We start from the raw sequence: 26392 nt of genomic DNA, 5'->3' as shown, positions 1-26392 counted from the left end.
ATAGTCAGTCCATAGTACAGACTATAGTCAGTCTATAGTCAGTCTATAGTCCAGACCTTAGTCCATACTATAGTCCAGACTATAGTCAGTCTATAGTCCAGACTGTAGTCAATCTATAGTCCAGACTTTAGTCAGTTTATAGTCCAGACTATAGTCAGTCTAGAGTCCAGAATAATGTTAGTCTACAGTCCAGAAAGAAGTCAGTCTATATTACAGGCTATTGGCAGTCTATAATCGAGACTATAGACAGTCTATAGTCCATGCTATTGTCAGTCTATACTCCAGAATGTATTCCGTCTATAGTACAGACTATAGTCAGTCTATACTTCAGACTATAGTCAGTGTATAGTCATTCTATAGTCCAGACTATGGTCAGTCTATAGTCCAGACTATAGTCCAGACTGTAGTCAGTCTTTAGTCCATAATAATGTTAGTCTATACTCTGCAAAGTAGTCAGTCTATATTCCAGGCTATTGTCAGTCTATAGTCGATACTATAGTCAGTCTATAGTCCACGCTATTGTCAGTCTATACTCCACAATAGAATCCGTCTATAGTCCAGACTATAGTTTGTCTATAGTCAGTCTACAGTATAGACTAAAGTCAGTCTACTGTCCAGACTATATATAGGACTGTAGAACTAAACAACCTCAGTACCTGATCAAATGACGAAATCACTTCATTTCATTAACTAAGAATAAATCAAATTCTTCAATCAACAGTTCATTACAATTTTGAAAATATGCTCAAAAAACTCTCAAACTAAATACATAACCACATACTTTCCTAGGCAATCCTTCCCCAAATATATATTTGTATATACCTCATTAATCTTTTCGAAAAATAAAAAAGAAAACGAACGAGCAAATTTCAAATACTTTTCCGTATGTTTTGAACGCATTTTTATTCATCTATTCAATTTTCACGATCTATTTTATGATTTTCGTAAATGTGCTCAATTTTATGTCTTACTCTCGGTCCAAAACATTAGAATTTTCTCTTTTTTTCATGCAATTTTCTTTTCTAACTCTCGCATCACTAAAGAAAAACTGCCCAGACAGTCTCGACTCGAGAGATGAAGGAGAAATCGAAAAGATTTTAAATTATTTTGAAAAGTGTGTTGCGTTGCTTGGTGTTTGCTGTACGGGATTATTTAACGCTGTGGCCGTAAAAAAAAATTCAAATATATTTCTAAAAAAAAAAAAGAAAAAATAATAAATTCAAAGTGGAATTTTACTAAAAATCTTAGAAGAAAAAAAATTTGTGTAACAAAAATGAGGGGTTCTGGCCAGGAACCCTTTACGAAGTTCTAAGAAAAGTTTGAAAAAAAAATAAAAGTGCATTTCCATTTATAAATAAAATAAGTTAAAATTAAATTTCTTTTATATATATAAAATTTAAAAATTTGAAAAAAATTAAGTGAATATATAGAATTTTTTATGGGCAATCAACAGGGAAAATTACAACACAATCAAAGTGGCCGACCTAAGAAAAATGTCCATTGGAAATCAGCAGGTGAAAAAAAAAATGGGAAATCAAATACAATTTTATTTTAATCCGTTTCGTTACAAGAATTTACTGTGAAATTATTCCGCAATTTATGTGTGAAAAAAAATTTAAAGAAAATTTCATTCATTTTAATATATTCGATATAAAAAGCTAAAAATGTTAGTGGGAGCGCTAGAATTGTGGTTATTTTTAGACACATTTTCATACTCAAGTGGTTGACTTTGCGTTTTATTTTTTTATTTTTTTTTTTTATTTAAATTTAATTTTTTGTACAATTTGGTGTGTGTATACGTTTCGAATAAAAATTTATTTGTACAAAATATGTCGGACGTATTTATGTATAATTTTTTCTTGTTTTTGTTGAACATTTTCATTTGACAGCTAAAAAATAAAAAGAAATTTTGAAAAAACAAGGAAATGCTAAAAGAGTAAAAAGTGTTTGATCTAAACTCTTTAAATTTTTCCTTAAAAGAGCAAAGAAATATTTTCTCAACTGAGAACTTTGCTTAGTTTTGAAATCTTTTCGCAATTGTCCGATTTTTCTTAATTTGTTTTTATTTTGATTTTCTAATATCATCTGCCAAAAAAAATTGCATTTGTTTACGATTGTCTTTGCTTATTGTCACTTAGTACTTAATAAATATTGAAAAATATGTATTTGGTTTAAAGTTAATGTTTTTCTAAGGATGATTCATTATGAACTAAACAATTTTTAAATTTTGAAATATTCGAACATAATTTCTCACAACACTAAAAATTTTTGAAAATTTTAAATTATACTAAAATATTTACTTTTACTTGTTTCAATTTCAAATAAACTTAATCAAATGTTTGTAATAATAAATAAACATTTTATAGTTAAAAATACAGTCCGTCTACATTCATTTCTATTTCAGTTCAGTTCTAGTTCAGTTCTAGTTCAGTTCTAGTTCAGTTCTAGTTCAGTTCTAGTTCAGTTCTAGTTCAGTTCTAGTTCAGTTCTAGTTCAGTTCTAGTTCAGTTTCGTTCAGTTCTAGTTCAGTTCTAGTTCAGTTCTAGTTCAGTTCTAGTTCAGTTCTAGTTCAGTTCTAGTTCAGTTCTAGTTCAGTTCTAGTTCTGTTCTAGTTCTGTTCTCGTTCAGTTCTAGTTCAGTTCTAGTTCAGTTCTAGTTCAGTTCTAGTTCAGTTCTAGTTCAGTTCTAGTTCAGTTCTAGTTCAGTTCTAGTTCAGTTCTAGTTCAGTTCTAGTTCAGTTCTAGTTCAGTTCTAGTTCAGTTCTAGTTCAGTTCTAGTTCAGTTCTAGTTCAGTTCTAGTTCAGTTCTAGTTCAGTTCTAGTTCAGTTCTAGTTCAGTTCTAGTTCTAGTTCAGTTCTAGTTCAGTTCTAGTTCAGTTCTAGTTCAGTTCTAGTTCAGTTCTAGTTCAGTTCTAGTTCAGTTCTAGTTCTGTTCTGTTCAGTTCTAGTTCAGTTCTAGTTCAGTTCTAGTTCAGTTCTAGTTCAGTTCTAGTTCAGTTCTAGTTCAGTTCTAGTTCAGTTCTAGTTCAGTTCTAGTTCAGTTCTAGTTCAGTTCTAGTTCAGTTCTAGTTCAGTTCTAGTTCAGTTCTAGTTCAGTTCTAGTTCAGTTCTAGTTCAGTTCTTCTAGTTCAGTTCTAGTTCAATTCTAGTTCAGTTCTAGTCCAGTTCTAGTTCAGTTCTAGTTCAGTTCTAGTTCAGTTCTAGTTCAGTTCTAGTTCAGTTCTAGTTCAGTTCTAGTTCAGTTCTAGTTCAGTTCTAGTTCAGTTCTAGTTCAGTTCTAGTTCAGTTCTAGTTCAGTTCTAGTTCAGTTCTAGTTCAGTTCTAGTTCAGTTCTAGTTCAGTTCTAGTTCAGTTCTAGTTCAGTTCTAGTTCAGTTCTAGTTCAGTTCTAGTTCAGTTCTAGTCAGTCTAGTTCAGTTCTAGTTCAGTTCTAGTTCAGTTCTAGTTCAGTTCTAGTTCAGTTCTAGTTCAGTTCTAGTTCATGTTCTAGTTCAGTTCTAGTTCCTGTTCTAGTTCAGTTCTAGTTCAGTCTAGTTCAGTTCTAGTTCGTTCTTGTTCAGTTCTAGTTCATTTCTAGTTCAGTTTTCATGTTAGTTCAGTTTCTAGTTCAGTTCTAGTTTCAAGTTCTAGTTTCAGTTCTAGTTCCAGTTCTAGTTCAGTTCTAGTTCAGTTCTAGTTCAGTTCTAGTTCAGTTCTAGTTCAGTTCTAGTTCAGTTCTAGTTCAGTTCTAGTTCAGTTCTAGTTCAGTTCTAGTTCAGTTCTAGTTCAAGTTCTAGAGTTCAGTTCTAGTCAGTTCTAGTTCAGTTCTAGTTCAGTTCTAGTTCAGTTCTAGTTCAGTTCTAGTTCAGTTCAGTTAGTTCAGTTCTAGTTCATTCAGTCTAGTTCATTCTAGTTCAGTTCTAGTTCAGTTCTAGTTCAGTTCTAGTTCAGTTCTAGTTCAGTTCTAGTTCAGTTCTAGTTCAGTTCTAGTTCAGTTCTAGTTCAGTTCTAGTTCAGTTCTAGTTCAGTTCTAGTTCAGTTCTAGTTCAGTTCTAGTTCAGTTCTAGTTCAGTTCTAGTTCAGTTCTAGTTCAGTTCTAGTTCAGTTCTAGTTCAGTTCTAGTTCAGTCTAGTCAGTTCTAGTTCAGTTTCTAGTTCAGTTCTAGTTCAGTTCTAGTTCAGTTCTAGTTCAGTTCTAGTTCAGTTCTAGTTCAGTTCTAGTTCAGTTCTAGTTCAGTTCTAGTTCAGTTCTAGTTCAGTTCTAGTTCAGTTCTAGTTCAGTTAGTTCAGTTCTAGTTCAGTTCTAGTTCAGTTCTAGTTCAGTTCTAGTTCAGTTCTAGTTCAGTTCTAGTTCAGTTCTAGTTCAGTTCTAGTTCAGTTCTAGTTCAGTTCTAGTTCAGTTCTAGTTCAGTTCTAGTTCAGTTCTAGTTCAGTTCTAGTTCAGTTCTAGTTCAGTTCTAGTTCAGTTCAGTTCTAGTTCAGTTCTAGTTCAGTTCTAGTTCAGTTCTAGTTCAGTTCTAGTCAGTTCTAGTTCAGTTCTAGTTCAGTTCTAGTTCAGTTCTAGTTCAGTTCTAGTTCAGTTCTAGTTCAGTTCTAGTTCAGTTCTAGTTCAGTTCTAGTTCAGTTCTAGTTCAGTTCTAGTTCAGTTCTAGTTCAGTTCTAGTTCAGTTCTAGTTCAGTTCTAGTTCAGTTCTAGTTCAGTTCTAGTTCAGTTCTAGTCAGTTCTAGTTCAGTTCTAGTTCAGTTCTAGTTCAGTTCTAGTTCAGTTCTAGTTCAGTTCTAGTTCAGTTCTAGTTCAGTTCTAGTTCAGTTCTAGTTCAGTTCTAGTTCAGTTCTAGTTCAGTTCTAGTTCAGTTCTAGTTCAGTTCTAGTTCAGTTCTAGTTCAGTTCTAGTCAGTTCTAGTCAGTTCTAGTTCAGTTCTAGTTCAGTTCTAGTTCAGTTCTAGTTCAGTTCTAGTTCAGTTCTAGTTCAGTTCTAGTTCAGTTCTAGTTCAGTTCTAGTTCAGTTCTAGTTCAGTTCTAGTTCAGTTCTAGTTCAGTTCTAGTTCAGTTCTAGTTCAGTTCTAGTTCAGTTCTCGTTCAGTTCTAGTTCAGTTCTAGTTCAGTTCTAGTTCAGTTCTAGTTCAGTTCTAGTTTCAGTTCTAGTTCAGTTCTAGTTCAGTTCTAGTTCAGTTCTAGTTCAGTTCTAGTTCAGTTCTAGTTCAGTTCTAGTTCAGTTCTAGTTCAGTTCTAGTTCAGTTCTAGTTCAGTTCTAGTTCAGTTCTAGTTCAGTTCCAGTTCAGTTCTAGTTCAGTTCTAGTTCCAGTTCTAGTTCAGTTCTAGTTCAGTTCTAGTTCAGTTCTAGTTCAGTTCTAGTTCAGTTCTAGTTCAGTTCTAGTTCAGTTCTAGTTCAGTTCTAGTTTCAGTTCTAGTTCAGTTCTAGTTCAGTTCTAGTTCAGTTTCTAGTTCAGTTCTAGTTCAGTTCTAGTTCAGTTCTAGTTCAGTTCTAGTTCAGTTCTAGTTCAGTTCTAGTTCAGTTCTAGTTCAGTTTCTAGTTCAGTTCTAGTTCAGTTCTAGTTCAGTTCTAGTTCAGTTCTAGTTCAGTTCTAATTCAGTTCTAGTTCAGTTCTAGTTTAGTTCTAGTTCAGTTCTAGTTCAGTTCTAGTTCAGTTCTAGTTTAGTTCTAGTTCAGTTCTAGTTCAGTTCTAGTTCAGTTCTAGTTCAGTTCTAGTTCAGTTCTAGTTCAGTTTTAGTTCAGTTCAAGTTCAGTTCAAGTTCAGTTCAAGTTCAGTTCTAGTTCAGTTCTAGTTCAGTTCTAGTTCAATTCTAGTTCAGTTCTAGTTCAGTTCTATTTCAGTTCTAGTTCAGTTCTATTTCAGTTCTAGTTCAGTTCTAGTTCAGTTCTAGTTCAGTTCTAGTTCAGTTCTAGTTCAGTTCTAATTCAGTTCTAGTTCAGTTCTAGTTCAGTTCTAGTTCAGTTCTAGTTCAGTTCTAGTTCAGTTCCAGTTCAGTTCTAGTTCAGTTCTAGTTCAGTTCTAGTTCAGTTCTAGTTCAGTTCTAGTTCAGTTCTAGTTCAGTTCTAGTTCAGTTCTAGTTCAGTTCTAGTTCAGTTCTAGTTCAGTTCTAGTTCAGTTCTAGTTCAGTTCTAGTTCAGTTCTAGTTCAGTTCTAGTTCAGTTCTAGTTCAGTTCAGTTCTAGTTCAGTTCTAGTTCAGTTCTAGTTCAGTTCTAGTTCAGTTCTAGTTCAGTTCTAGTTCAGTTCTAGTTCAATTCTATTTCAGTTCTAGTTCAGTTCTAGTTCAGTTCTAGTTCAGTTCTAGTTCAGTTCTAGTTCAGTTCTAGTTCAGTTCTAGTTCAGTTCTAGTTCAGTTCTAGTTCAGTTCTAGTTCAGTTCTAGTTCAGTTCTAGTTCAGTTCTAGTTCAGTTCTAGTTCAGTTCTAGTTCAGTTCTAGTTCAGTTCTAGTTCAGTTCTAGTTCAGTTCTAGTTCAGTTCTAGTTCAGTTCTAGTTCAGTTTTAGCTCAGTTCTATTTCAGTTCCAGTTTCGTAAAATTTTCACACTCAAAATTTCACAGTAATTCATAAACGAACAGGAGCACAAAATCTCTATTTACTAATTTCCATTTAACCAACACTTTACAGAACGTCCATCGCCACCCGGACGTCCACTATTAATTCCACTTTCCGATCTGCAACCGGATGTCGTTAACCTACGATGGGAACGTCCAAGACTTGATGGAGGTTCTCCCATCACCGGCTATGTGGTCGAACATCGACGCATGGGTTCACCGCATTGGGTGAAAGCCACACCAATACCCGTAACGCGTTGTGATGTCTCGATAAGCGGTTTAGAGCCCGGTTGGCGTTATCAATTCCGTGTTTTTGCTGAAAATATTGTGGGTCGTTCGGAACCGAGTGAATTGTCCGATATACTCACGGTCACGCTACAACGCAACGCCATAAGTGTACCACGCTTTTTAGACGAACTACAAGATTTACATGCCGTCGAAGATGAACGCATAGAGTTTCGGGTGAAATTCATGGGTCAACCACCGCCCGAAATTAATTGGTTCAAGGATGGCTACGAAATATTCAGTAGTAGACGAACGAAAATTGTAAACGATACCGACGTTAGTGTCTTGATTATACATCAGGTGGCTTTGACCGATGAGGGCGAAATCAAGTGCACGGCGACAAATCGAGCCGGTCATGTGGTAACCAAGTCCAGGCTGTTTGTACAGGCACCACCCAAGATTAGGCTACCGCGGACCTATGAAGATGGTCTTATAGTAGAAGCCGAGGAAGCTTTACGCCTTAAGGTGGGCTTAGCCGGCCAACCACCACCTCAGGTAACCTGGCTACATGAGGGCGAAGCCATTCAAAACAGTGGACGTTTTGAAATTATCAATTCTGAGAAGAATTCAATGTTGAAAATTGATAATGTTCAAAGAGATGATAGAGGAGAGTATAGCATTAAGGCGACCAATAAATTGGGCGAAGATATCACCTCATTTCTGGTTACAGTAACAGCACGCCCAAATCCTCCCGGCAAGGTGAGACTTAATATGTCTTTTGGCAAATCGGCCACCCTGTCTTGGACTGCTCCCATAGATGATGGCGGTTGTAAGATCGGAAACTATATAGTGGAATATTTTCGCATCGGCTGGAATGTTTGGCTCAAGGCCGCTACAACACGTTCTCTCAGCACTACATTGCATGATCTTATAGAAGGTTCTGAGTATAAATTTCGCGTCAAGGCTGAAAATCCTTACGGTGTAAGTGAACCCAGTGAGGAATCGGATGTTCTCTTTATACCCGATCCTAAAAGAGGTATAACCAAACCTAAGTCAGAAAACCAAATAGACGAAGAGAAAAACAAGCCAGTACCACCACGTAGAAAGACATTGTCCCCGCCCAGAGCTATGGCGGATGCAGCTACTGAAACTTTGCTTAAATTCTCACCAAAAATGGAGCGTAAAATACGACCCCAGGTATTGGATACGGAAGATTTACTGCAGGAAATGTCCTATGGTACTCCCGACGCAATGCTGAAATTGGATGTGCGTAAAAGTCCTTCACCTTATAATAGGGAAGACAAACCGACAGGCAGTCCCAATAAACTGAAAGTACATGTCAATAAGGCGCCGGAGCCTGAAAGGAAATCTCCTCAACGCTCTCCCAATGCAGAATCAGCCAAGAAATCCCCATTAATGCAAAGCATTTTAAAGACGAAAGATAAGTCACCATCGCCCTCACCTCTTAAGCAAGCAACACCACCTGTAGGCGAGAATTCCACCATTTTTGATTTTATGAGCCCACGTAAACGTAGTCTGAGTTCAGAATTTGAAGAACCCCAGCAGCAGCGTAAGAACTCTTTGCCCTCTACACCCGAGGCAATACGAGGCACAGCGGCCTTGCAGCGCAGTACCGAACCAGTGGAATTGGGCGTTAACCAACAAGTCAGACGCTTTTCGAATCATGCTCTAAGTCCAGCACGTAATGTACCCGCCCTAACGGTGGCCATAGCGACCAGTTCTTTGGGCATGGCGGTGGAAACGAATAAAAATCACAATGGTAATAATAATCTTACCGCTAATGGTAATGGTAGACATAACAGCACTCCTACCATTGAAATTAGTGCACCGCCAAATACCACTAATCCTCTGACACCAGAATCACCACTGCCTTCAGCAGCTTCACCTTTAAGTTCCCCAATGATGGCATCGAAGAATTCAGCAAATAAAATGTCCCATACCGACAGACATGATGATGTTCACACCAGCAACGAATTCATGCTGGTGGTATTCGACAAGAATAGCAAAGTTAAGGATAAAGACAGTAAGTTCCAATCAAAATCGAAAGCTTTCACGCTATACCCTTGGGAAATTTTAGTTTAACAGTCCTCACACACTTTAAACTCATTACTACCCTTTCAGAAAATCCCTTTGTTGGGAGAGTAGCGATTGCTCTCCTTTACAAAAACCCACTAAATTCTTTTCAATTCTAAACTTTTTGTTTCAGAGCAAGATTCCTTCGAATTGGATCTAGAGGATGCCATACAACCTCCCCCTATCTCCATTTCGGCTCCTGATTTAGCTTTATTGGAATACTCCACCCTGCATACCTTCCCTATGAGACGCTCCGTTAGCTCAACGGAACTACTGTATGAAAGAGCCATGGCTCGCTTTTATGAAGCCGTAGAATTGGAGGAAGCAGAAAAAGCTCGCAAATTGAAAATATCACAAGATAAAATAGCTACACCTAGTAATGTAGCGCCAATACGTAAACGTTTGGGTTCTATGACCGAGGCGGAACGTTTGTCCTTTGAAAGACGCAGTGAATTAAGAAGACAATCAGCCGATATAGCTCAAGACTTAAAGACCATACACAAATGGAGTTCCAAAGAGAATATAGCGGGGCTAAAACCTCTGTCTCGTACTGCTCCTATGCTGTCACGCAAACGCCAAGAGAGTCAGGAGAGTGAAGATTTTAGCGATGATTTCCACACCAAAAGTGCACCCTATAGAGAGGAGAGTTTTGAATTGGGTTCCGACTATACAGAAAGTACTGCTTCCTCGGACAATGATTCGATTGAAAAGTTCAAAATGGAATTAATGGCCAGAACACGTTCACCAAGTCCGCGCGAATTGGAAACCTATCATCCACGCAACATGTCCGCTGGGGTGTTCACTCCCTATCGTGCTCCCACCCCAGATGAAGCAGCATTGGTGCTAACACGACCAGTACCTTTGCCAAGTCCGGACTTTGTGCCCAAGCCAATACTCAAAAGACCCTCTAAGGAAAATGTTTTGCAAACTGACAGCAGCAATGGAAATAGTCCAGCTATTAAGCAGGATAATAATCCCCTTAGTGAAAAACTGGATATAGCTAAAGGTATTAAGTCATTCTTTAAACGGGATAAACGTTCCACCACCGAAAAGAATACCGAAGAAAATGAACTAATATCGAATCCACAAGAAAAATCCAATGCTGCTCTACTGGCGGCAGAGGCTTTGGCCAAGCGCAAAGCTAAAGAGGAAGAGGAGGAAAGAAAGCGCAAAGAGGCCGAACGTTTGATGATGGAAGAAGCTCATGCTGCAGTGGATCACTATAGTGAATTGGTGCAACAAGTTAGCACAACACGTAAATATCACACACCCATTTATATGGATCAAGAAGAACTCAAGAAAATAACAGCTAAAGTTGGCAATGATGAGGAGGATGAAAATGGTGATAATGTAGCTTCTAGACGCTCACATAGTCCCGATATGGGTCTAATACCGCCCATGAGTAATAAACCCAGACTTTCGATATCCGAAAGAGGACAACTTATGCATGTAAGAGAAACAGCAAGTGATTTAGCGGTTAAAGTACAGAAACCTAGCAAAGAATCCGAATCGGAAGAACAGGAACCTGAAACACCCATAAAAACAGAACCACAGCAACAGCACAATTTTACAGCAGCCAATGATGCTAAAATGGAAGCTACAGCTATAGAACAACCTTTACAGCTAGATGAACCAACAACAAGCTATGCAGAAGATGAGATCATCACTACCACTACAGTGTTAAGTGAGACGGTGGAAGAAAGACCCGATTCCCGAGGACGTCCACGTTTAGTCAAAGTTAAACGTATCATTAAGAGAAGAGTTCCCTCAAGTACGCGCTCCCGAGACACTTCCCTAAGTCGACCACCCTCAAGTATAGGTTCTGCGCCTGAAACTCCAATGCCTAGAGCTCTTTCTCGCACACGTCGTAACCTAGAATCCAAGTCTCCTGGGCCCCTGGGAAGAAAACATTTACAGCAAAGCAATAACAACTCTTTAGCTAATGTAGAAACCGCCTTAGTGCCCTCATCTCAGGAATTAGTAGAGTCCCGCAGTCCCAGCCCCATCTCTGATGAAGAAGCCCATGAAAAAGTACGCTCTGCCATATCCTACTCAACCGATATGGTGCTTTTCGTTGTGGCCTGTTATGTGTATCTCTTCAAAGATGCACGCCTTGTATTGCCCATATTGGCTCTAATGATTTATCGCCAGTTGGGAGAAGCTATCGACAGTTGTATACCCAGTTGGATGAAACGTAAAAAACAATAGTTGTTCGTAAACGTACTTTTTATACTTCGTACATAAATAAAATACGTTTAAAGGTTAAATTCCTTTGAATACAAAACATTTTCAATTTAAGTTTAAGTTTATTTTTAATGCTGATGTTTTTAAAATTATTGGGTTTTAATTTAAAATTATATATTGTTCAGTTAAAAATTGATATTGATATACGATAATAATTGTATTTCCCTGACCTTTATTTCAGTTGTTCTTACCTAGTTCTATAAGTATTTGTTTGTGCATGTCTTTGGAAATCGGAAGATAGAAAAGTCTTCTCCAGTACTTAATTTATATTTTATGATTATGATCCTTATACTATTTAAAAAGTAAAATTAAAAATCATGTCGTATACGTTTAAACGTAATATTTTTTAAAATAAATACATATTAATTTACAAAATTTTAAAGAAGTTTTCTTTTTTTAAACAAGTTTTAAAAGTTAGTATTTAATACAAAAAAAAATGTCCCAAATATCTTATTTTATAGAAAACTTTCGATATCTTCTCTTCTAATCAAGTAGAATTTCATCAAAATGTTCTTCGTCTTGTTTTTTAGAAAATTTTCAAAATATATTTCGAAATTTTATAAAAAGTGAAGAATTTTTCTCTCCTTTTGTACAAATATTCGATTTATTTTCATTTATATAGAATACTAGCTTTACCCAGTGTGCTTTGCTACCCTAAAAGCAGTATAAATAAAAAACCCACTTAACGATTTTGAAGATTCTAACTGCAATAGTTCTCTAGATTTACAATATATTACATATTAGAGATGCCAAGCAAATTACTGAAAGTTCGCCAATTTCTATCTATCTATGAAAAATTTGAATAATATAATAGTTTCCAAGATATACGAAATTTTGTATTTAATTCATTTATGTAGTGCCAAGCCCCCAATTGAAAGCTCGCCCGTTATTCTCTATATGTTCACATGAATGTCAGAGTTTTTTATGTAAAATTTTAAGATTCTAGCTCTAGTAGTTTCCAGATATACAATTATTCTATTTCATTCATGTGGGGGCTTCAAGCTCCCCAGATGAAAGTCCGATCTTTTTCCTCCAAAATATTCAGATAATTATTGAAGTAATTTCTGCAAAATTTGAAGAATCTAGTTCTATTAGTTTCCCAGATAAACGAAATTTTATATTTAAGTCATATGGGAGTTGTCAAGTTCCCCATTGAAAGTCCGCCCGTTATACTCTAATTGTTCAGATGAATGTCAAAGTTTTTTAAGTAAAATTTGAACATTCTAGCTCTAATAGTTTCTAAGATATACGATTTTTTCTAATTAATTCATATGGGAGGTCCACGCCCCCTCTATGAAAGTCCGGTCGTTTTCCCCCAAAATGTTCAGTTAAATATTAAAGTAATTTATGCAAAATTTGAACAATATAGTTCTATTAGTTTCCCAGATAAATGAATTTTTGTATTTAATTAATATGGGAAGTGCCAAGTCCCCTATTTAAAGTCCGCCAATTATTCCCTAAATGTTCACATTAATGTCAAAGTACTTCATGTAATATTTAAAGATTCTACATCTAATAGTTTCTCAGATATAAGAATTTTTCTATTAAATTCATGTGGGTGTTTCAAGCCCCCAAGATAAAAGCCCGCCCTTTTTTCCAAAATGTTTAGATGAATATTAAAGTAATTTGTGCAAAATTTAAAGAATCTAGTTCTATTAGTTTCCCAGATAAACGAAATTTTGTATTTAATTAATATGGGAGGTACCAAGTCCGCCATTGAAAGTCCGCCCGTTATACTCTAATTGTTCAGATGAATGTCAAAGTTCTTCAAGTAAAATTTGAAGATTCTAGCTCTAATAGTTTCTCAGATATAAGAATTTTTCTATTTAATTCATATGGGGGCTCCAAGCCCCCCATATGAAAGTCCGGTCGTTTTCCCCCAAAATGTTCAGTTGAATATTAAAGTAATTTATGCAAAATTTGAAGAATCTAGTTCTATTAGTTTCCCAGATAAATTAATTTTTGTATTTAATTAATATGGGAAGTGTCAAGTCCCCTATTTAAAGTCCGCCAATTATTCCCTAAATGTTCACATTAATGTCAAAGTACTTCGTGTAATATTTAAAGATTCTACATCTAATAGTTTCTCAGATATAAGAATTTTTCTATTAAATTAATGTGGGTGTTTCAAGCCCCCAAGATAAAAGTCCGCCCTTTTTTCTCCAAAATGTTTAGATGAATATTAAAGTAATTTGTGCAAAATTTGAAGAATCTAGTTCTATTAGTTTCCCAGATAAACGAAATGTTGTATTTAATTAATATGGGAGCTACCAAGTCCCCCATTGAAAGTCCGCCCGTTATACTCTAATTGTTCAGATGAATGTCAAAGTTCTTCAAGTAAAATTTGAAGATTCTAGCTCTAATAGTTTCTCAGATATAAGAATTTTTCTATTTAATTCATATGGGGGCTCCAAGCCGCCCCCCCAGATGGAAGTCCGATCTTTTTCATCCAAAATGTTCAGACGAATATTTAAGTTCTTAGTGCAAAAGTTGAAGAATTTAGTTCCATTAGTTTCCCAGATAAACGAATTTTTGCATTTAATTAATATGGGAGTTGCCGCTCCCCTCATGGGTAGTCCGCCAATTTATTTCCCAAAATGTTAACATGGATGTTAAAGTTATTTGTGCAAAATTTTAAGATTCTAACTGTAATTGTTTCTAAGATAAACGAATTTTTGTTTTTTATTTATATGGGAGGTGCCACGCCCCCTAATGCTAGTCCGCCTACTTTTTGTCCTAAATAATCATATTGACACTAAGGTGGCTCCGACAAAATTTGAGGACTCTAACTGTTATATTATCTCAAATATACGGATTTAATATTTTCTAATATGGGCGTGGCACCACTCGCCCACTTGAAATTTCAAAATAAAAAATAGCCTATTACCTATTCCAGACATACGGGAATACGCTGTGAAAATTTCAAGAAAATCGGTTCAGCAGTTTTGTAGTCTATAACGTTCAAACATACAAACAAACACACATTCATTTTTATATATATAGATAGATATAGATTCGTATTTGTTTCCCCTTAATATTTAAAAAAAAAAACTAAGAAATTCAATTCAAAATTTTCAATTATATTTTTAAATAAAGTGTTTTTTTCACATTGACAATTACATCAATAAATTTTTAAAACACATTCCATTCACAACTTAAGCTACTGGAATAGCTTCCGAGGTTACGGATGGCACGACAGTAGTCGATGACACTTCAACAGCTGATGTTGATGAACTACTAGCTACTGGAGCAGCTGTGGTACTGGGAGGAGCAACAGTTGGAGGATGTTGCCAACCAAATTGATTACGAATAAAAGTATCCAAGGCAGTGGTATCAATGCCATTAGCCTGCAGAGCAGCAATAACACGTTGAGCTTCCGGCAAGGCAGTAACACGATCATAAACAGATTTCAAGCTCTTCAAACGTTGGACAAACTGAGCGAGTATGCCATTTTGAGCCACCTTCATTTGAACATGAGTACGAATCATATCCTCGGGGTAGTAAAGAAGGAATTCATTAACAAATCCTTGCCAACCGAACACGGTATTAGACCAGAAGGGAGTGCGATTGATGATGCTTAAAAATTCTTCGGATTCTTCCAATTGTATCTCACCTCCAGACAACATAATTTGATTACGCACCCAGGTGATAAAACGCATTACCTCAGGTTGGGCACGGAAACGCATTTGTGTAATGAAGGCATCATTAGAGTTGATAATGCGTACAAAAGCCTGGAATTGTTCATCATTGAGAAGATAGCGAGTAGCCAAACGTCTTATGGGCACCAAAGGTATCATGCGCGCAATTTCATCTAAATCCTGAGCCAAAGTCGGAAGTGGTGGTGGTGTGGGTACAACAACAGCTCCATTATGTGGAGGCACCATGGCCATACTACCGCCCAAGGCACAAATGCCTATCAATCCCAAAATAGTGATGAATTTCATTATGCTGACTCCGTAACTTAAGTGAGTTCAAATCGTTCGTTTTAATTTCGTTATAAAGAATGTTTATACTTCTTCAAGATTTCTACAGTTTTATATAGTTTTTGCAAGATCTTATCTAAAAAAAGTAGATTTATTATCTAGTTATCAATTAAATGCAGAACTGTTATTTATCATAATTTATTGTACCTTTCCCCTCTACTATAACCTTCAAGAATCTGTTTTGTCTTTTTATTTGCAAAATATTTTACTTTAAATCCTAAAATTACTCGAGTTACGCGATTGTAAATAACATTATTTACGAGTGTTTATTTCAAATATTTTATTTGAATATGATTCATCAACAGATCAGTTTATCTTGGATTGTGAGATTTAATTTTGCAAAATTTGTCGCAGTCTAGCATATTTACGATAGTGTCAACTTCTGAACAAAATCTGACGAGATAAAAAGAATATCAACACGGTTAGCGAAAAGACAATTAACAATGAATTTGTTTTTATATTTATTCACACATTGATATTGAGAATTTATAACTCTGTACGTTAGAACTGTTAAAATAAAATAAATTTAATAGAAATTATATAAAACGAATTTAATACACCCTACTCTAGACTAGATTAATTATAATTTTATATTTAAAATTTTTTTTTAATATTTATCTTTTTCAAGATTTTTGTTTAAATTTCTTCTTTTAAAGAATACTTTAGAAAAATGTTCCTTTTATAGAGACTTTTCGACATTTTTTTTTTTCTTTTAAAGAAAATTTTCAAGAAATTTTCTCTTTTATAGAAAAATTTTATAAATTTTCTCTTTTATAGACAAATTTTATAAATATTCTCTTTTAAAAAAAATTTTAACATACATTTTCTTTTATATGAGATTTTTAATAATTTTATTTCTTTCTATAGAAAATTTTACAAAATTTATTTTTTTTATAAAACTTTTCTCTTTTATAGAAAAATTTCTCTTTTTATTACAGAAACGTTTCAAAAGATTTCTCTTTTTTAAAGAAAATTTTACAAAATTTCTCTTTTTTATAGAAAATTTTACAAAATTCTCTTTTTTAAAGAAAATTTTACAAAATTTCTCTTTTTTTATAAAAAAAACTCTTCATTCTTTCATAGAGAATTTATATTTTTTAAAGAAAAGTTTCACAAAAATTATCTTTTTTATAGAAAATTTTCAAAAAAAACTTTTTTTTAGAGAAAATGTTAAAAAATTTCTCTTTTTTATATAGAAAATTTTACAAAACTTCTCTTTTTTAGAAAATTTTTCTCGAAAATTTGTCTCTTTTATAGAAAATATTTCAAATTTTTTCTCTTTTATATAAAATTTTACAAAATTTCTCTTTTTTATAGAAAATGTTACATTTCTCTTTTTTAGGAAATTTTTATCGAAAATTGGTTTCTTTTATAGAAAATATTTCAAAATTTATCCTTTTTATAGAAAATTTCACTCTTCTTTGTAGAAAATTTCACTCTTTTTTTATAGAAAATTTCATTCTTTTTTTATAGAAAAATTTCCCTTTTTTATGGAAATTTTAACAAAATTTCTCTTTTTTAAAAAATTTTCTAGAAAATTTGTCCCTTTTATAGAAATATATTTCAAAATTTATCCTTTTTATAGAAAATTTTACAAAATTTATCTTTTTATAGAAAAATTTCCCTTTTTTATAGAAATTTTAATAAAATTTTTTTTTTTTAAACAAAATTCTAGAAAATTCTTCTCTTTTATAGAAAATATTTTAAAAATTCTCCTTTTTATAAAAGTTTTTACAAAAGATTTCTTTCTTATAGAAAATTTTACAAAAATTCTCCTTTTTATAGAAAAACTTCAAAAGATTTTTCTTTTATAAAATATTTAAAAAAAAATCTCTTTTTTATATAAAATTTTTCTCTTTATATAAAAAAATTTTACAAAAATTTATCTTTTTTTTATAGAAAATTTTCAAACAAATATTCTCTTTTTATAGAAAAAACATTTTTTAAATTTTCTCTTTTATAGAAAATTTTAACATATTTTCTTTTATATGAGATTTTTAATAATTTTATTTCTTTTTATAGAAAATTTTACAAAATTTATTTTTTTTATAAAACGTTTCTCTTTTATAGAAAAATTTCCACAAAATTTCTCTTTTTTTGATAGAAACATTTCAAAAGATTTCTCTTTTTTTAAGAAAATTTTACAAAATTTTTCTTTTTTATAGAAAATTTTACAAAATTTCTCTTTTTTATAAAAAAAATCTCTTTTCATTCTTTTATAGAGAATTTATATTTTTTATAGAAAATTTCACAAAAATTATCTTTTTTTATAGAAAATTTTCAAAATTCTCTTTTTTATAAAAAATTTTATAAAACTTCTCTTTTTTAGAAAATTTTTCTCGAAAATTTGTCTCTTTTATAGAAAATATTTCAAATTTTTTCTCTTTCATATAAAATTTTACAAAATTTCTCTTTTTTATAGAAAATCTTACAAAATTTCTCTTTTTTAGGAAATTTTTATTGAAAATTGATTTCTTTTATAGAAAATATTTATTCTTTTTATAGAAAATTTCACTCTTCTTTATAGAAAATTTCACTCTTTTTTATAAAAAAATTTCCCTTTTTTATGGAAATTTTAACAAAATTTTTCTTTTTTAAAAAATGTTCTAGAAAATTTGTCTCTTTTATAGAAAATATTTCAAATTTTTTCTCTTTTTTACAAAATTTCTCTTTTTTATAGAAATATTCTCTAGAAATTTCTCTTTTTTAAAAAATTTTCTATAAAATTCTTTTCTTTTATAGAAAATATTTCAAAATTTCTTCTTTTTATAAAAGATTTTACAAAATTTTTCTTTATAGAACAATTTCAAAAGATTTTTCTTTTATAGAATATTTTAAAAAATTCTCTTTTTGATATAAAATTTTTCTCTTTTTTATTTAAAAAAAATTTACAAAAATTTCTCTTTTTTTATAAAAAATTTTCCGAAAAAAAATTCTCTTTTTTATAAATTTTCTAAAGAAAATATTTCAAAATTTTTCCTTTTTACATAAAATTTTACAAAATTTCTCTTTTTTCTAGAAAATTTTACAAAATTTTTCTTTTTTTGAAAAATTTTCGTTAACTTGTTTCTTTTATTAATTTTTTTTTAATTTCTTATTATAGAAAATTTTACAAAACTTCTCTTTATAGAGAAAATTTTTTAATAAATTTTCTTTTTAAGGAAATTCGACAAATTCTCCTACTTTTGAGAAATTATCGATAATTTCTCTATAAAATATGTCAATAAATTCTCTATTTTATACAAAGTTTTCGAAAGATTTCCTCTTATAGAAGTTCTCCTCTTTTATAGAAATTGTCAATAAATTCTCTCTTTTTAAAGAAAATCTTCAATTTATAATATTTTATATGATTTTTTAAACAAATTCTGTTTTTATAAACAATTTATGAAAAATGCATATAAAAATTTCGACAATTCCTCTTTCTCTATTTATAATGTTCGTAAAACACGTATTTAACAATATTAGTATGTTTTTAATATAACTTTTATTACATATGTCTATTAAACATTACACATATGTTTCTTTTATGTATTTTTTTTTTAACATAATTAAAATTCTTCTAAAATCTACAATTAAAATAGAACTCAACTATAACTACTTGAAGAAAATATTGCCGAAAGAGCAAACAACAGCACGCTGCTATTTTCTTTCTTTTTAAAATTTGAAATTTCCCAATTTATCGGAAAGATTTTTTGTATTAGGTGCTGGTTTTTTGGTGGGTTTTAATGGTTTCGAGGTAGAGGCTTGAGGTTTCTTAACAACTAAATCCTTGTGTAAATCACGTAGATTGGCATCAACTTTTTCTTGTTTCTTAGTGACGGCTTCTTTGATCTGCAGGAAGTTAAAAATATTAAAAAAAAGAGATAATTTAATCGGATATTTTAAGGAATAATAAATCTTACCTTTTTAAGTTTTCCCTGTACTTCTTTGGGTTTCTTCTTTTGTTTGACATCAGATACTTTAAAAAGATTTTTATTTTTCTTAGATTTGTTAATGGAACTGGTGGCAGCAGCTCCAGGTTTATTGCCACCATTAGTTTTCTGTTTAGACCTGCGACCCATTATTGTAATACCGAAGAAACTGAAAGAAAAAAAAAGTATAAATGTTTTTCCAAAATTCCTCCTTCTCTGTAGAAATTGTTCGAAAATTTTTCTTTTTCTATAAAAATTTTTCGAAAATTTCGCTTTTTCTATAATTTTTGCAAAACATTTTTTATAGAAATTTTTCAAAAAATACTATTCTTTTTAGATAATTTTCTAAAACATCTCCCTTTTTACATAATTTTATCATAATCACATTTTCCCCAATAACAGTAGAATTTATATAACATATGTAATTTATTTTATTAAATTATTAAAAAATAATTACAATTTGTGCAGCAGCTTTAAAACTAAGAACATTTAACTTTACATTTTGAACTTTCCAACATTTCGTCTTCGTCTACTTCAGCTTTACGTTTAATACCCTCCTTATCGCTATTAGCCACACTACCAGCAATTGGTTGCTTTAAAATCTCTTCGGTAAGATAAAACGATACACGATACATATCTTTGTTGGGTGCCACATTGCGTACAAAATATACTCCTTCTAAATTGTCCTTTAATTTCAGCTGTAAATTTTCTTCCACTAATTGCAAAACCAATTCTTTGGTATTAGTACCCTTGGCAAATGAATAAACATGTACCAAAGGAAAATTTACATTTTCCTGGCTAAAATCTATTGAGGTCTCTTTAGCAAATAGACCTCTAAAGGCAGATAGAAATTCTACAGCCATGGCGGGAAGATTCATGGTAATGTGTATTTTGTAATTGTTAGCATTTGGTTGTTGCCATCTTTTAAGCAGATCTTCACGTAATTCATTAAGTATAAAATCTCGTCCATCTTTGTTAAAGACCTGAGCTTGTGCTAAACATTTGTTACGTTTCATATTGTGCTGCAACCATTTATAGCTTTCGGGGTTTAAGTCATTGGCCAAGACCTGGCATTGTTTTTTGGCTGCAGGCACTGCAAATGGTCCTACACCAGCAAAGACATCATACAAAACATCTTGGGGTTTAAGTAATTGAACAATTCTTTCATGTTCTGTTGATAAACGGGGATTCCAATAGACTTTTGAGAAATCAAATTCAAAGAAAACACCATTTTCTTTAGTTTCCACTTGATAGACAGCCTCACCACACAACAAATCCAGCTGGAAGTTACGATAGGTGTTATCAATAGAGGCCGCTTTGTTCACCACAGTTTTACAACCCACCACTTTTTGTAACAGCACTTGGCCTATTAGATCCTTATAGGGCATTAAATGGTCTCTCAAATTCAAATGCACAATATGACCTATTCTGGAATACGAAGTTAAACCTTCTTCATTTGCCGGCAAAACAGATTTCATTATCTCATCTGCTCGCCAATTGTCATAGCTTAAGTTTAATTCCGTTAAGGCATAATTTTCCTCTTTAATGTCATGTTTTTCCAATTCCTGAGTGGGTAAATCCTGCCAGCTCTTTACTGGCTGGGGATGTAATAAAATTTCTCTACCCTCTTGCTCTTGGTATTTCAATGGTTTCACCGGTTTCAATTTTTCCATTTTCAATAGTAATTTTTTCACTAGCGGCAATACACGTTGGGATTTTTCTTCGGGTACCCATAAACGTGGAACTTGTATGGTTTTATTAAATTTTTCTATTGCCAACACCGTCATACCTCTTACTTCTGAGGGTGGCTTTAATAAATCACAATCCATGTTTTTCCAATAATGTCGGTATCTTAAGGTTGTTGTTGCTGGTTGTGTTATTGGAAATTTGTTAAACTTTAATAAAACTCCAATTTGTATGCTTGAGGAAACTTTTCCGTGGAGCATCAAGTGTTTTTTTTTTTTTTTGAGCAAATATTTCACAATCACAGAAAAACGTGGCGCTTGTTCTTCTTGTTATAAGATACTTTTAATTAATGTTTTAATTTATAAAGTTTTTACAAATTGGGTTTTTTGTTTATATATTTGTTTTATTTTACTTTAGTTTTAAAGATATTTTAGAATTTTTTAAAATAAATTTATATTTTTTGCTTAAATTCTATTAGAAATTACCTCTTTACTTCTCCTCCACACCGCACTGAAAACAAAACACAGCGTTGTATTTAATGTTACGAATTGAACACATGTAGTAGTTTTGTTTGATTACAATTGTTACCGTTGGCGATAAGCGACGGTCTCACAAGAAGGATTTTTGTTTGAAAAGGAAAAAAATATTGTAGAATTCAAAGTAAATTAATATTGGACATAATGGATCTAAAGATTAGAGTGTGAGAAGTCACCAAAAATAAGAATTCGGAATTCGACGAAATAGAATCAACACAGAATGGGACAAGATTATGGAAATTTTTTAAATTGTTCCAAGATTTCCTTTTTATAGAACTTTCGAGAAATATTTATAAGTAAAAAATTCAAATCTTTTTAAAATTATCTGCATTATCCACATTTAGCCACAATTCCCATAACCTGACAAGGAACCTAATCAAATATTATTCCAATATTCTTACACCAAACAAAATCTCCCAAGAAATCCCATTAATATAGAACATATTTTTAAGAATATGCAATTCAATTTATTTCATTAAAAACTTTTATTAAAACATCAAAATAATACTAATTAATGTAGAAAATTATATTTAACCCAATTTAGGTATACAAAAATTTTCCATATTTACGAGCTGAAGACCCACTACTAAATTGTCGATACCCGACATCTTTTCCACACAATGTTCATAGAAATCGCAATGATCCTCATGCATGCGATCCGCAAAACGTTTAAAGTGCTGTACGTACATGATCTGCTCCGCAGTATCTGTTCCAGATTCAGTTTTTTCCTCTAGTTTTATAGATAACTCAATCACTTTTCGAAATAACACCATCAGAAGCAAATCAAATTCCCAGAACTTTTTCCATAATTTTTGTAATGAAAATAATACCAACGACATTGGTTGTTTGCTTTTCATAATATCGATGAATTCGTTCATGACAGCTTCTGTTTCTTTAATGGCATCCTGGAATTCCTTGTGCAATTTGCGAATATTTGCCATTATTAAAGTTCTTATTGGATATAATCGTACAAAAAATAGCTTGATTCTTGAAATTATTTGTTAAAACGCCAATGTGAAACTGAAGAAAACCACTATTTAGAAAAGGATTTTTATATGACGTTTGACACTAAATGCCGTTATCACTTTACCCTGTATTTGCAGGAAGGATTTTTTTCATTTAACACGGGGAAATACATTTTTTACCCATTTGTGTAGTCTTGACCATTTGCAGGGTTGCATTTTTATCTTAAATACTATTAAATATTAGGGTTCTATAGTTGAAACGAAAAGTCGACTTTTCGACTTTTTGCATTTAGTTAAAAGTCGACTTATCGACCTTTCGACTTTTTCCATTTTATGAAAAGTCGATTTTTCGACTTTTCGACCTTTTTCATTTATTTAAAAGTCGACTTTTAGACTTTTCGACTTTTAGTATTTTATAAATGGTCGACTTTTCGACTTTTTCCGACTTTTCGACTTTTTCCGACTTTTTCCGACTTTTTTCGACTTTTTTCAACTTTTCGACTTTTCGATTTTTTACGACTTTTTGACTATTTTCGACTTTTTTCGAGTTTTTCCGACTATTTTAGAGTTTTTGACTTCTTTACCACTTTTTTAAAATTTTCGACTATTTTCGACTTTTTCCGACTTTTCGACTTTTTTCGACTTTTCGACTTTCTTCGACTTTCTTCGACTTTTTTCGACTTATCGACTTTTCGACTATTTTCGACTTTTTTTTACAAAGTCGACTTTTCGACTTTTTTCATAGACGATAGTCGAGTTATCGACTTTTTTGGAACAAAATAGTCGACTTCGACTTTTCGACTTTTTTCGACAAAAAGTCGATTGTTCGATTATTCGAAAGTCGATTTATAGAACCCTATTAAATATCAAAAAAAAAATGTACTAAAAATTTTCTAGAAACGTATAATTTAGCGCACATTTTCTTGAAAAAAATTTTCGAAATTGTTCTATAAAGAAATTTTTGCGCAATGGTCTTATAAAATAAAATTTTTCAAAAATTTTCTATAAAAAGAAAACTTCTAGAAATGGAATTAAAGAAATAAATTTCTAGAAATGGATTGTACCTACACAGAATATTATTTTAATGTATTTATTTCAGTTTTTTGCAAAAACATTAACGTACATATGTATAGAAATCAAAATAGATTTTGTCCCAATTTATGTTTTATACAATTTTCAATTTTTTGATAGAGAAGTGCCATTGCAATGTCCTGGATACCACTCATTTTTTTCGAACTACGTGCGTAATGTTCGCTATGCTCTTTATCCATGCGTTTCACAAATTTGTTAATGTCATATACACGCATATAATCCTCTAGGGTATCTGTTCCAGTATTGCATCTTTCGTCTAGCATTATATTTAACTCGATCGCTTTTTGACATAACTTCAGTAAGACCAAGTCTAATTTGCATCTTTTGCCCATTAACTCATATCCCGAAAGAAAAATTTGTGTATCGGGTTTGTTGCTTTTTATATTATCGAGAAATTCGTCCATTGAAGCATCTGATTTTTTGAGAGCATCTTTAAATTCATCGTGTAATTTACGAATATTTGCCATATTAATAGCTCTTGTTCCAGAAAATAGCGAAAAATTATTTGTACCGCTTTTAATTGACAAATGACGAAGGCTTCATGAAGTGAATTGAAAAAAAAAAATATGGTGGATTTTTTCTGCAACTTTTTTATCCGACATTAAATACGGGTTTTTGTTTACCCTGTATTTGATATTAGGAAATTTGATCTGTAAAACGGGAAATTTAAATCAAAAGAATACTTTTCCGACATTTTGAATTTTTTTCGACTTTTGTTTAAATTAGGGTTCTATAAATCGACTTTCGAATAATCGAACAAAAAAAATCGAAAAGTCGAAGTCGACTATTTTGTTCCAAAAAAGTCGATAACTCGACTATCGTCTATGAAAAAAGTCGAAAAGTCGACTTTGTAAATAAAAATAGAAAAGTCAAAAAATCGGAAAGTCGAAAAAAGTCGAAAAGTCGAAAAATCGACTTTTCATAAAATGGAAAAAGTCGAAAAGTCGACTTTTAACTAAATGCAAAAAGTCGAAAAGTCGACTTTTCGTTTCAACTATAGAATCCTAGTTTAAATACGATTTTTACATAATAGTTGTGTTTTGTTGCTAACGTTCAAAGGCAATTTCATATAAATTTAAAATTTATAAACGTTAGGAGTTAACGTGTAAAATTATACAAGTTAATTTTAACGTCGATAAAAGTGCTACCAATTCAAAAATAAAAATACAAATATTAATGTGTTTATGTCAAACAATAAAAAAATATTTTAAAATAAAATTTAAATCAAAAAAAAATATCAAATAAAAAAACCTTTTTTAAGAAAATGTAAATAATTTCAAGATTTAGCAGATTTCTTCTGTGGAGTGATGCCAAGTCAGGTAATGTTCGTTTTGTTGCTAACTTTAAGCGTTAACACTCATTGATAGCAACAAAACACAACTAATCTTAATTTGTACATAAAAAATTTTAAGCCAACAAATTCTCCCAAGAGCTCCCATTAACATAAATAATTGATTCATACCCTGCAAAAATTGTAGGAAAAACTTACTCCATTTAACATTGTGATGTCCTTCGTATGGTCCTCGCCTTACCATCCATGAATTGCATCAGAGTAATCCCAAAACTACTCCCTTTCTAAAATTAATATGAGCACATGATCCGCAACATGGTCCCATGTAACGCACGCTAAGGACCATATTATTTAAAAAAGTAAACATGATCCATTACATAAGACTAATAAACGGATCATACTCCAATAATGTTTACAGGGAGAAGTTTTTGGACTACCTAAAATCAACATGTAGGTACTCCAATAATTTTGCAGGGTATAAGAAAAATAAGGCAGGTTTTCCAGAACAGTTCAATTTATTTCATTAAAATAACTTCCAAATTTTGCCACAACTAAATCTTGAACTACCGCCATTCTCCATTTATTACTTGCCAAAAATTTGCAATGTTACTAGACACAGTAGTCAATAGACTAGTCAATATATTAGTCCATGGATTGGTCCAGAGTAGACAATAGAACTAGTACATAGAGTAGTCAAAGTACTAATCATGGCACATAAAGTCCTTTTAATATTTTAAGAACTTTTCCAATTAGTTTATGGTGTACCCAAGAGACTAGCTCATAGACTAGCCAATTGACTTTAAAATAGACTAGTCTATGGCCTTTTTCATAGAGTAATCTATGGACTAGTTTATAGAGTAATCAATAGTGTAGGTTCATCGACTATCCAATAGTCTAGTTCATAGACTAGCCAATAGATTAATCTATGGACTTTTCCATAGAGTAATCAACAGACTAATCCTTTGACTACTAGACAGACTAGTCCATAGACCAGGTAGTTAATATGAAAATTTTATTGAAAATATTCGAAAAAAATTATATTTTGAAAGAAAATATAGGTCCAGAATTCTATCGCCTGACATAAAACCTAGTCAATTTTATAACAACAAATAGGTATTCGCAAGAAATCTGATTAATCCAATTTATTTCATTATTAATCATTAATACATTAAAATAACAAAGAATTCAAAGATATCTGGAAAATAAAAATCAGCTGCCTTGATGATTTCAGCTTACATGGTGAATCCTAATTTTGGTTTTAAAAAATTTTTCATTTTTAACGATTGTATTCCCACTACTAAGTTGCCAATTTCCGACATCTTTCGTACACAATGTTCATAGAATTCGGTATGATCATCATGCATGCGTTTCGCAAAACATTTGAAGTTATGCACATACATGAACTGCTCTGCAGTAACTCTTCCAGATTTAGTTTTTTTCTCCAGTTTTACAGTTAACTCAATCACTTTGCGAAATAACACCATTAATATCAGATCAAATTCCCAGAATTTTTTCCACAATTTTTGTCCCGAAAGAAAAATTAGTGTTTTTGGTTTTTTGCTTTTAATAGTATCGAGGAATTCGTTCATGCTAGCTTCTATTTGTTTAACGGACTCTTTAAATTCATTGTGTAATTTACGAATATTTGCCATATTGAGTGTTAGAAAATCTTTATGAAGTAAATTGAAGAAAAGATGGTGTCTTTTATAAAATGGATTTTTTTTTACTTCTTTTTATATGCCATTTGACATTAAATGCCGTTTTTCCTTTACCCTGTATTTGAAGTTCAAATATACAAGCCGATGGAAAATGATCGGCGGCGGCGGCGCAACCATTTTGGGTCG

General features: G+C 32.0%; 4 protein-coding genes across 6 annotated transcripts; 1 reads left to right on the top strand and 3 right to left on the bottom strand.

Annotated features, from left to right (window-relative positions):
* Positions 1 to 1051: 1051 nt before the first annotated feature.
* LOC119600421 (muscle M-line assembly protein unc-89) lies at positions 1052 to 11459 on the top strand. Its single transcript, XM_037950629.1, has 3 exons — positions 1052 to 1514; positions 6595 to 8790; positions 8974 to 11459. The coding sequence occupies exons 1-3, from the start codon at positions 1439 to 1441 to the stop codon at positions 11046 to 11048; spliced, it is 4347 nt and encodes a 1448-aa protein (XP_037806557.1). The 5' UTR covers positions 1052 to 1438; the 3' UTR covers positions 11049 to 11459.
* Positions 11460 to 14143: 2684 nt separating this feature from the next.
* On the bottom strand, positions 14144 to 15143 carry LOC119600424. Its single transcript, XM_037950633.1, has one exon. It carries the CDS (start codon positions 15026 to 15028, stop codon positions 14240 to 14242), a length of 789 nt encoding a protein of 262 aa, XP_037806561.1. The 5' UTR covers positions 15029 to 15143; the 3' UTR covers positions 14144 to 14239.
* Positions 15144 to 18532: 3389 nt separating this feature from the next.
* On the bottom strand, positions 18533 to 21143 carry LOC119600423 (tRNA (guanine(37)-N1)-methyltransferase). 2 transcript variants are annotated; one of them, XM_037950631.1, is made up of 3 exons: positions 19478 to 21143; positions 18970 to 19147; positions 18533 to 18898 (listed from the first exon to the last, which is right to left on the bottom strand). In XM_037950631.1, exons 1-2 carry the CDS (start codon positions 20922 to 20924, stop codon positions 19128 to 19130), a joined length of 1467 nt encoding a protein of 488 aa, XP_037806559.1. In that variant the 5' UTR covers positions 20925 to 21143; the 3' UTR covers positions 18533 to 18898; positions 18970 to 19127. The 2 variants fall into 2 exon arrangements, with proteins under 2 accessions (XP_037806559.1, XP_037806560.1); XM_037950632.1 differs by lacking the exon at positions 18533 to 18898 and having other exon boundaries at positions 19015 to 19147; positions 19436 to 21143.
* Positions 18533 to 21243, bottom strand: LOC119600425 (tRNA (guanine(37)-N1)-methyltransferase). Of its 2 annotated transcripts, none has more exons than XM_037950635.1 (3): positions 21150 to 21243; positions 18970 to 19147; positions 18533 to 18898 (listed from the first exon to the last, which is right to left on the bottom strand). In XM_037950635.1, exons 2-3 carry the CDS (start codon positions 19126 to 19128, stop codon positions 18722 to 18724), a joined length of 336 nt encoding a protein of 111 aa, XP_037806563.1. In that variant the 5' UTR covers positions 19129 to 19147; positions 21150 to 21243; the 3' UTR covers positions 18533 to 18721. The 2 variants fall into 2 exon arrangements, with proteins under 2 accessions (XP_037806563.1, XP_037806562.1); XM_037950634.1 differs by lacking the exon at positions 21150 to 21243 and adding an exon at positions 19436 to 19482.
* Between the last annotated feature and the right edge of the window lie 5149 nt (positions 21244 to 26392).

Source organism: Lucilia sericata, unplaced genomic scaffold (genome assembly GCF_015586225.1).
Source record: "Lucilia sericata isolate MDLA Ls3-8-SP2 unplaced genomic scaffold, ASM1558622v1 Contig000113F_arrow, whole genome shotgun sequence".
Taxonomy (NCBI): Eukaryota; Metazoa; Arthropoda; class Insecta; order Diptera; family Calliphoridae; genus Lucilia; species Lucilia sericata.
Note: the sequence above shows the minus strand (reverse complement) of the source record. Positions and strands in the feature narration are given on the sequence as shown.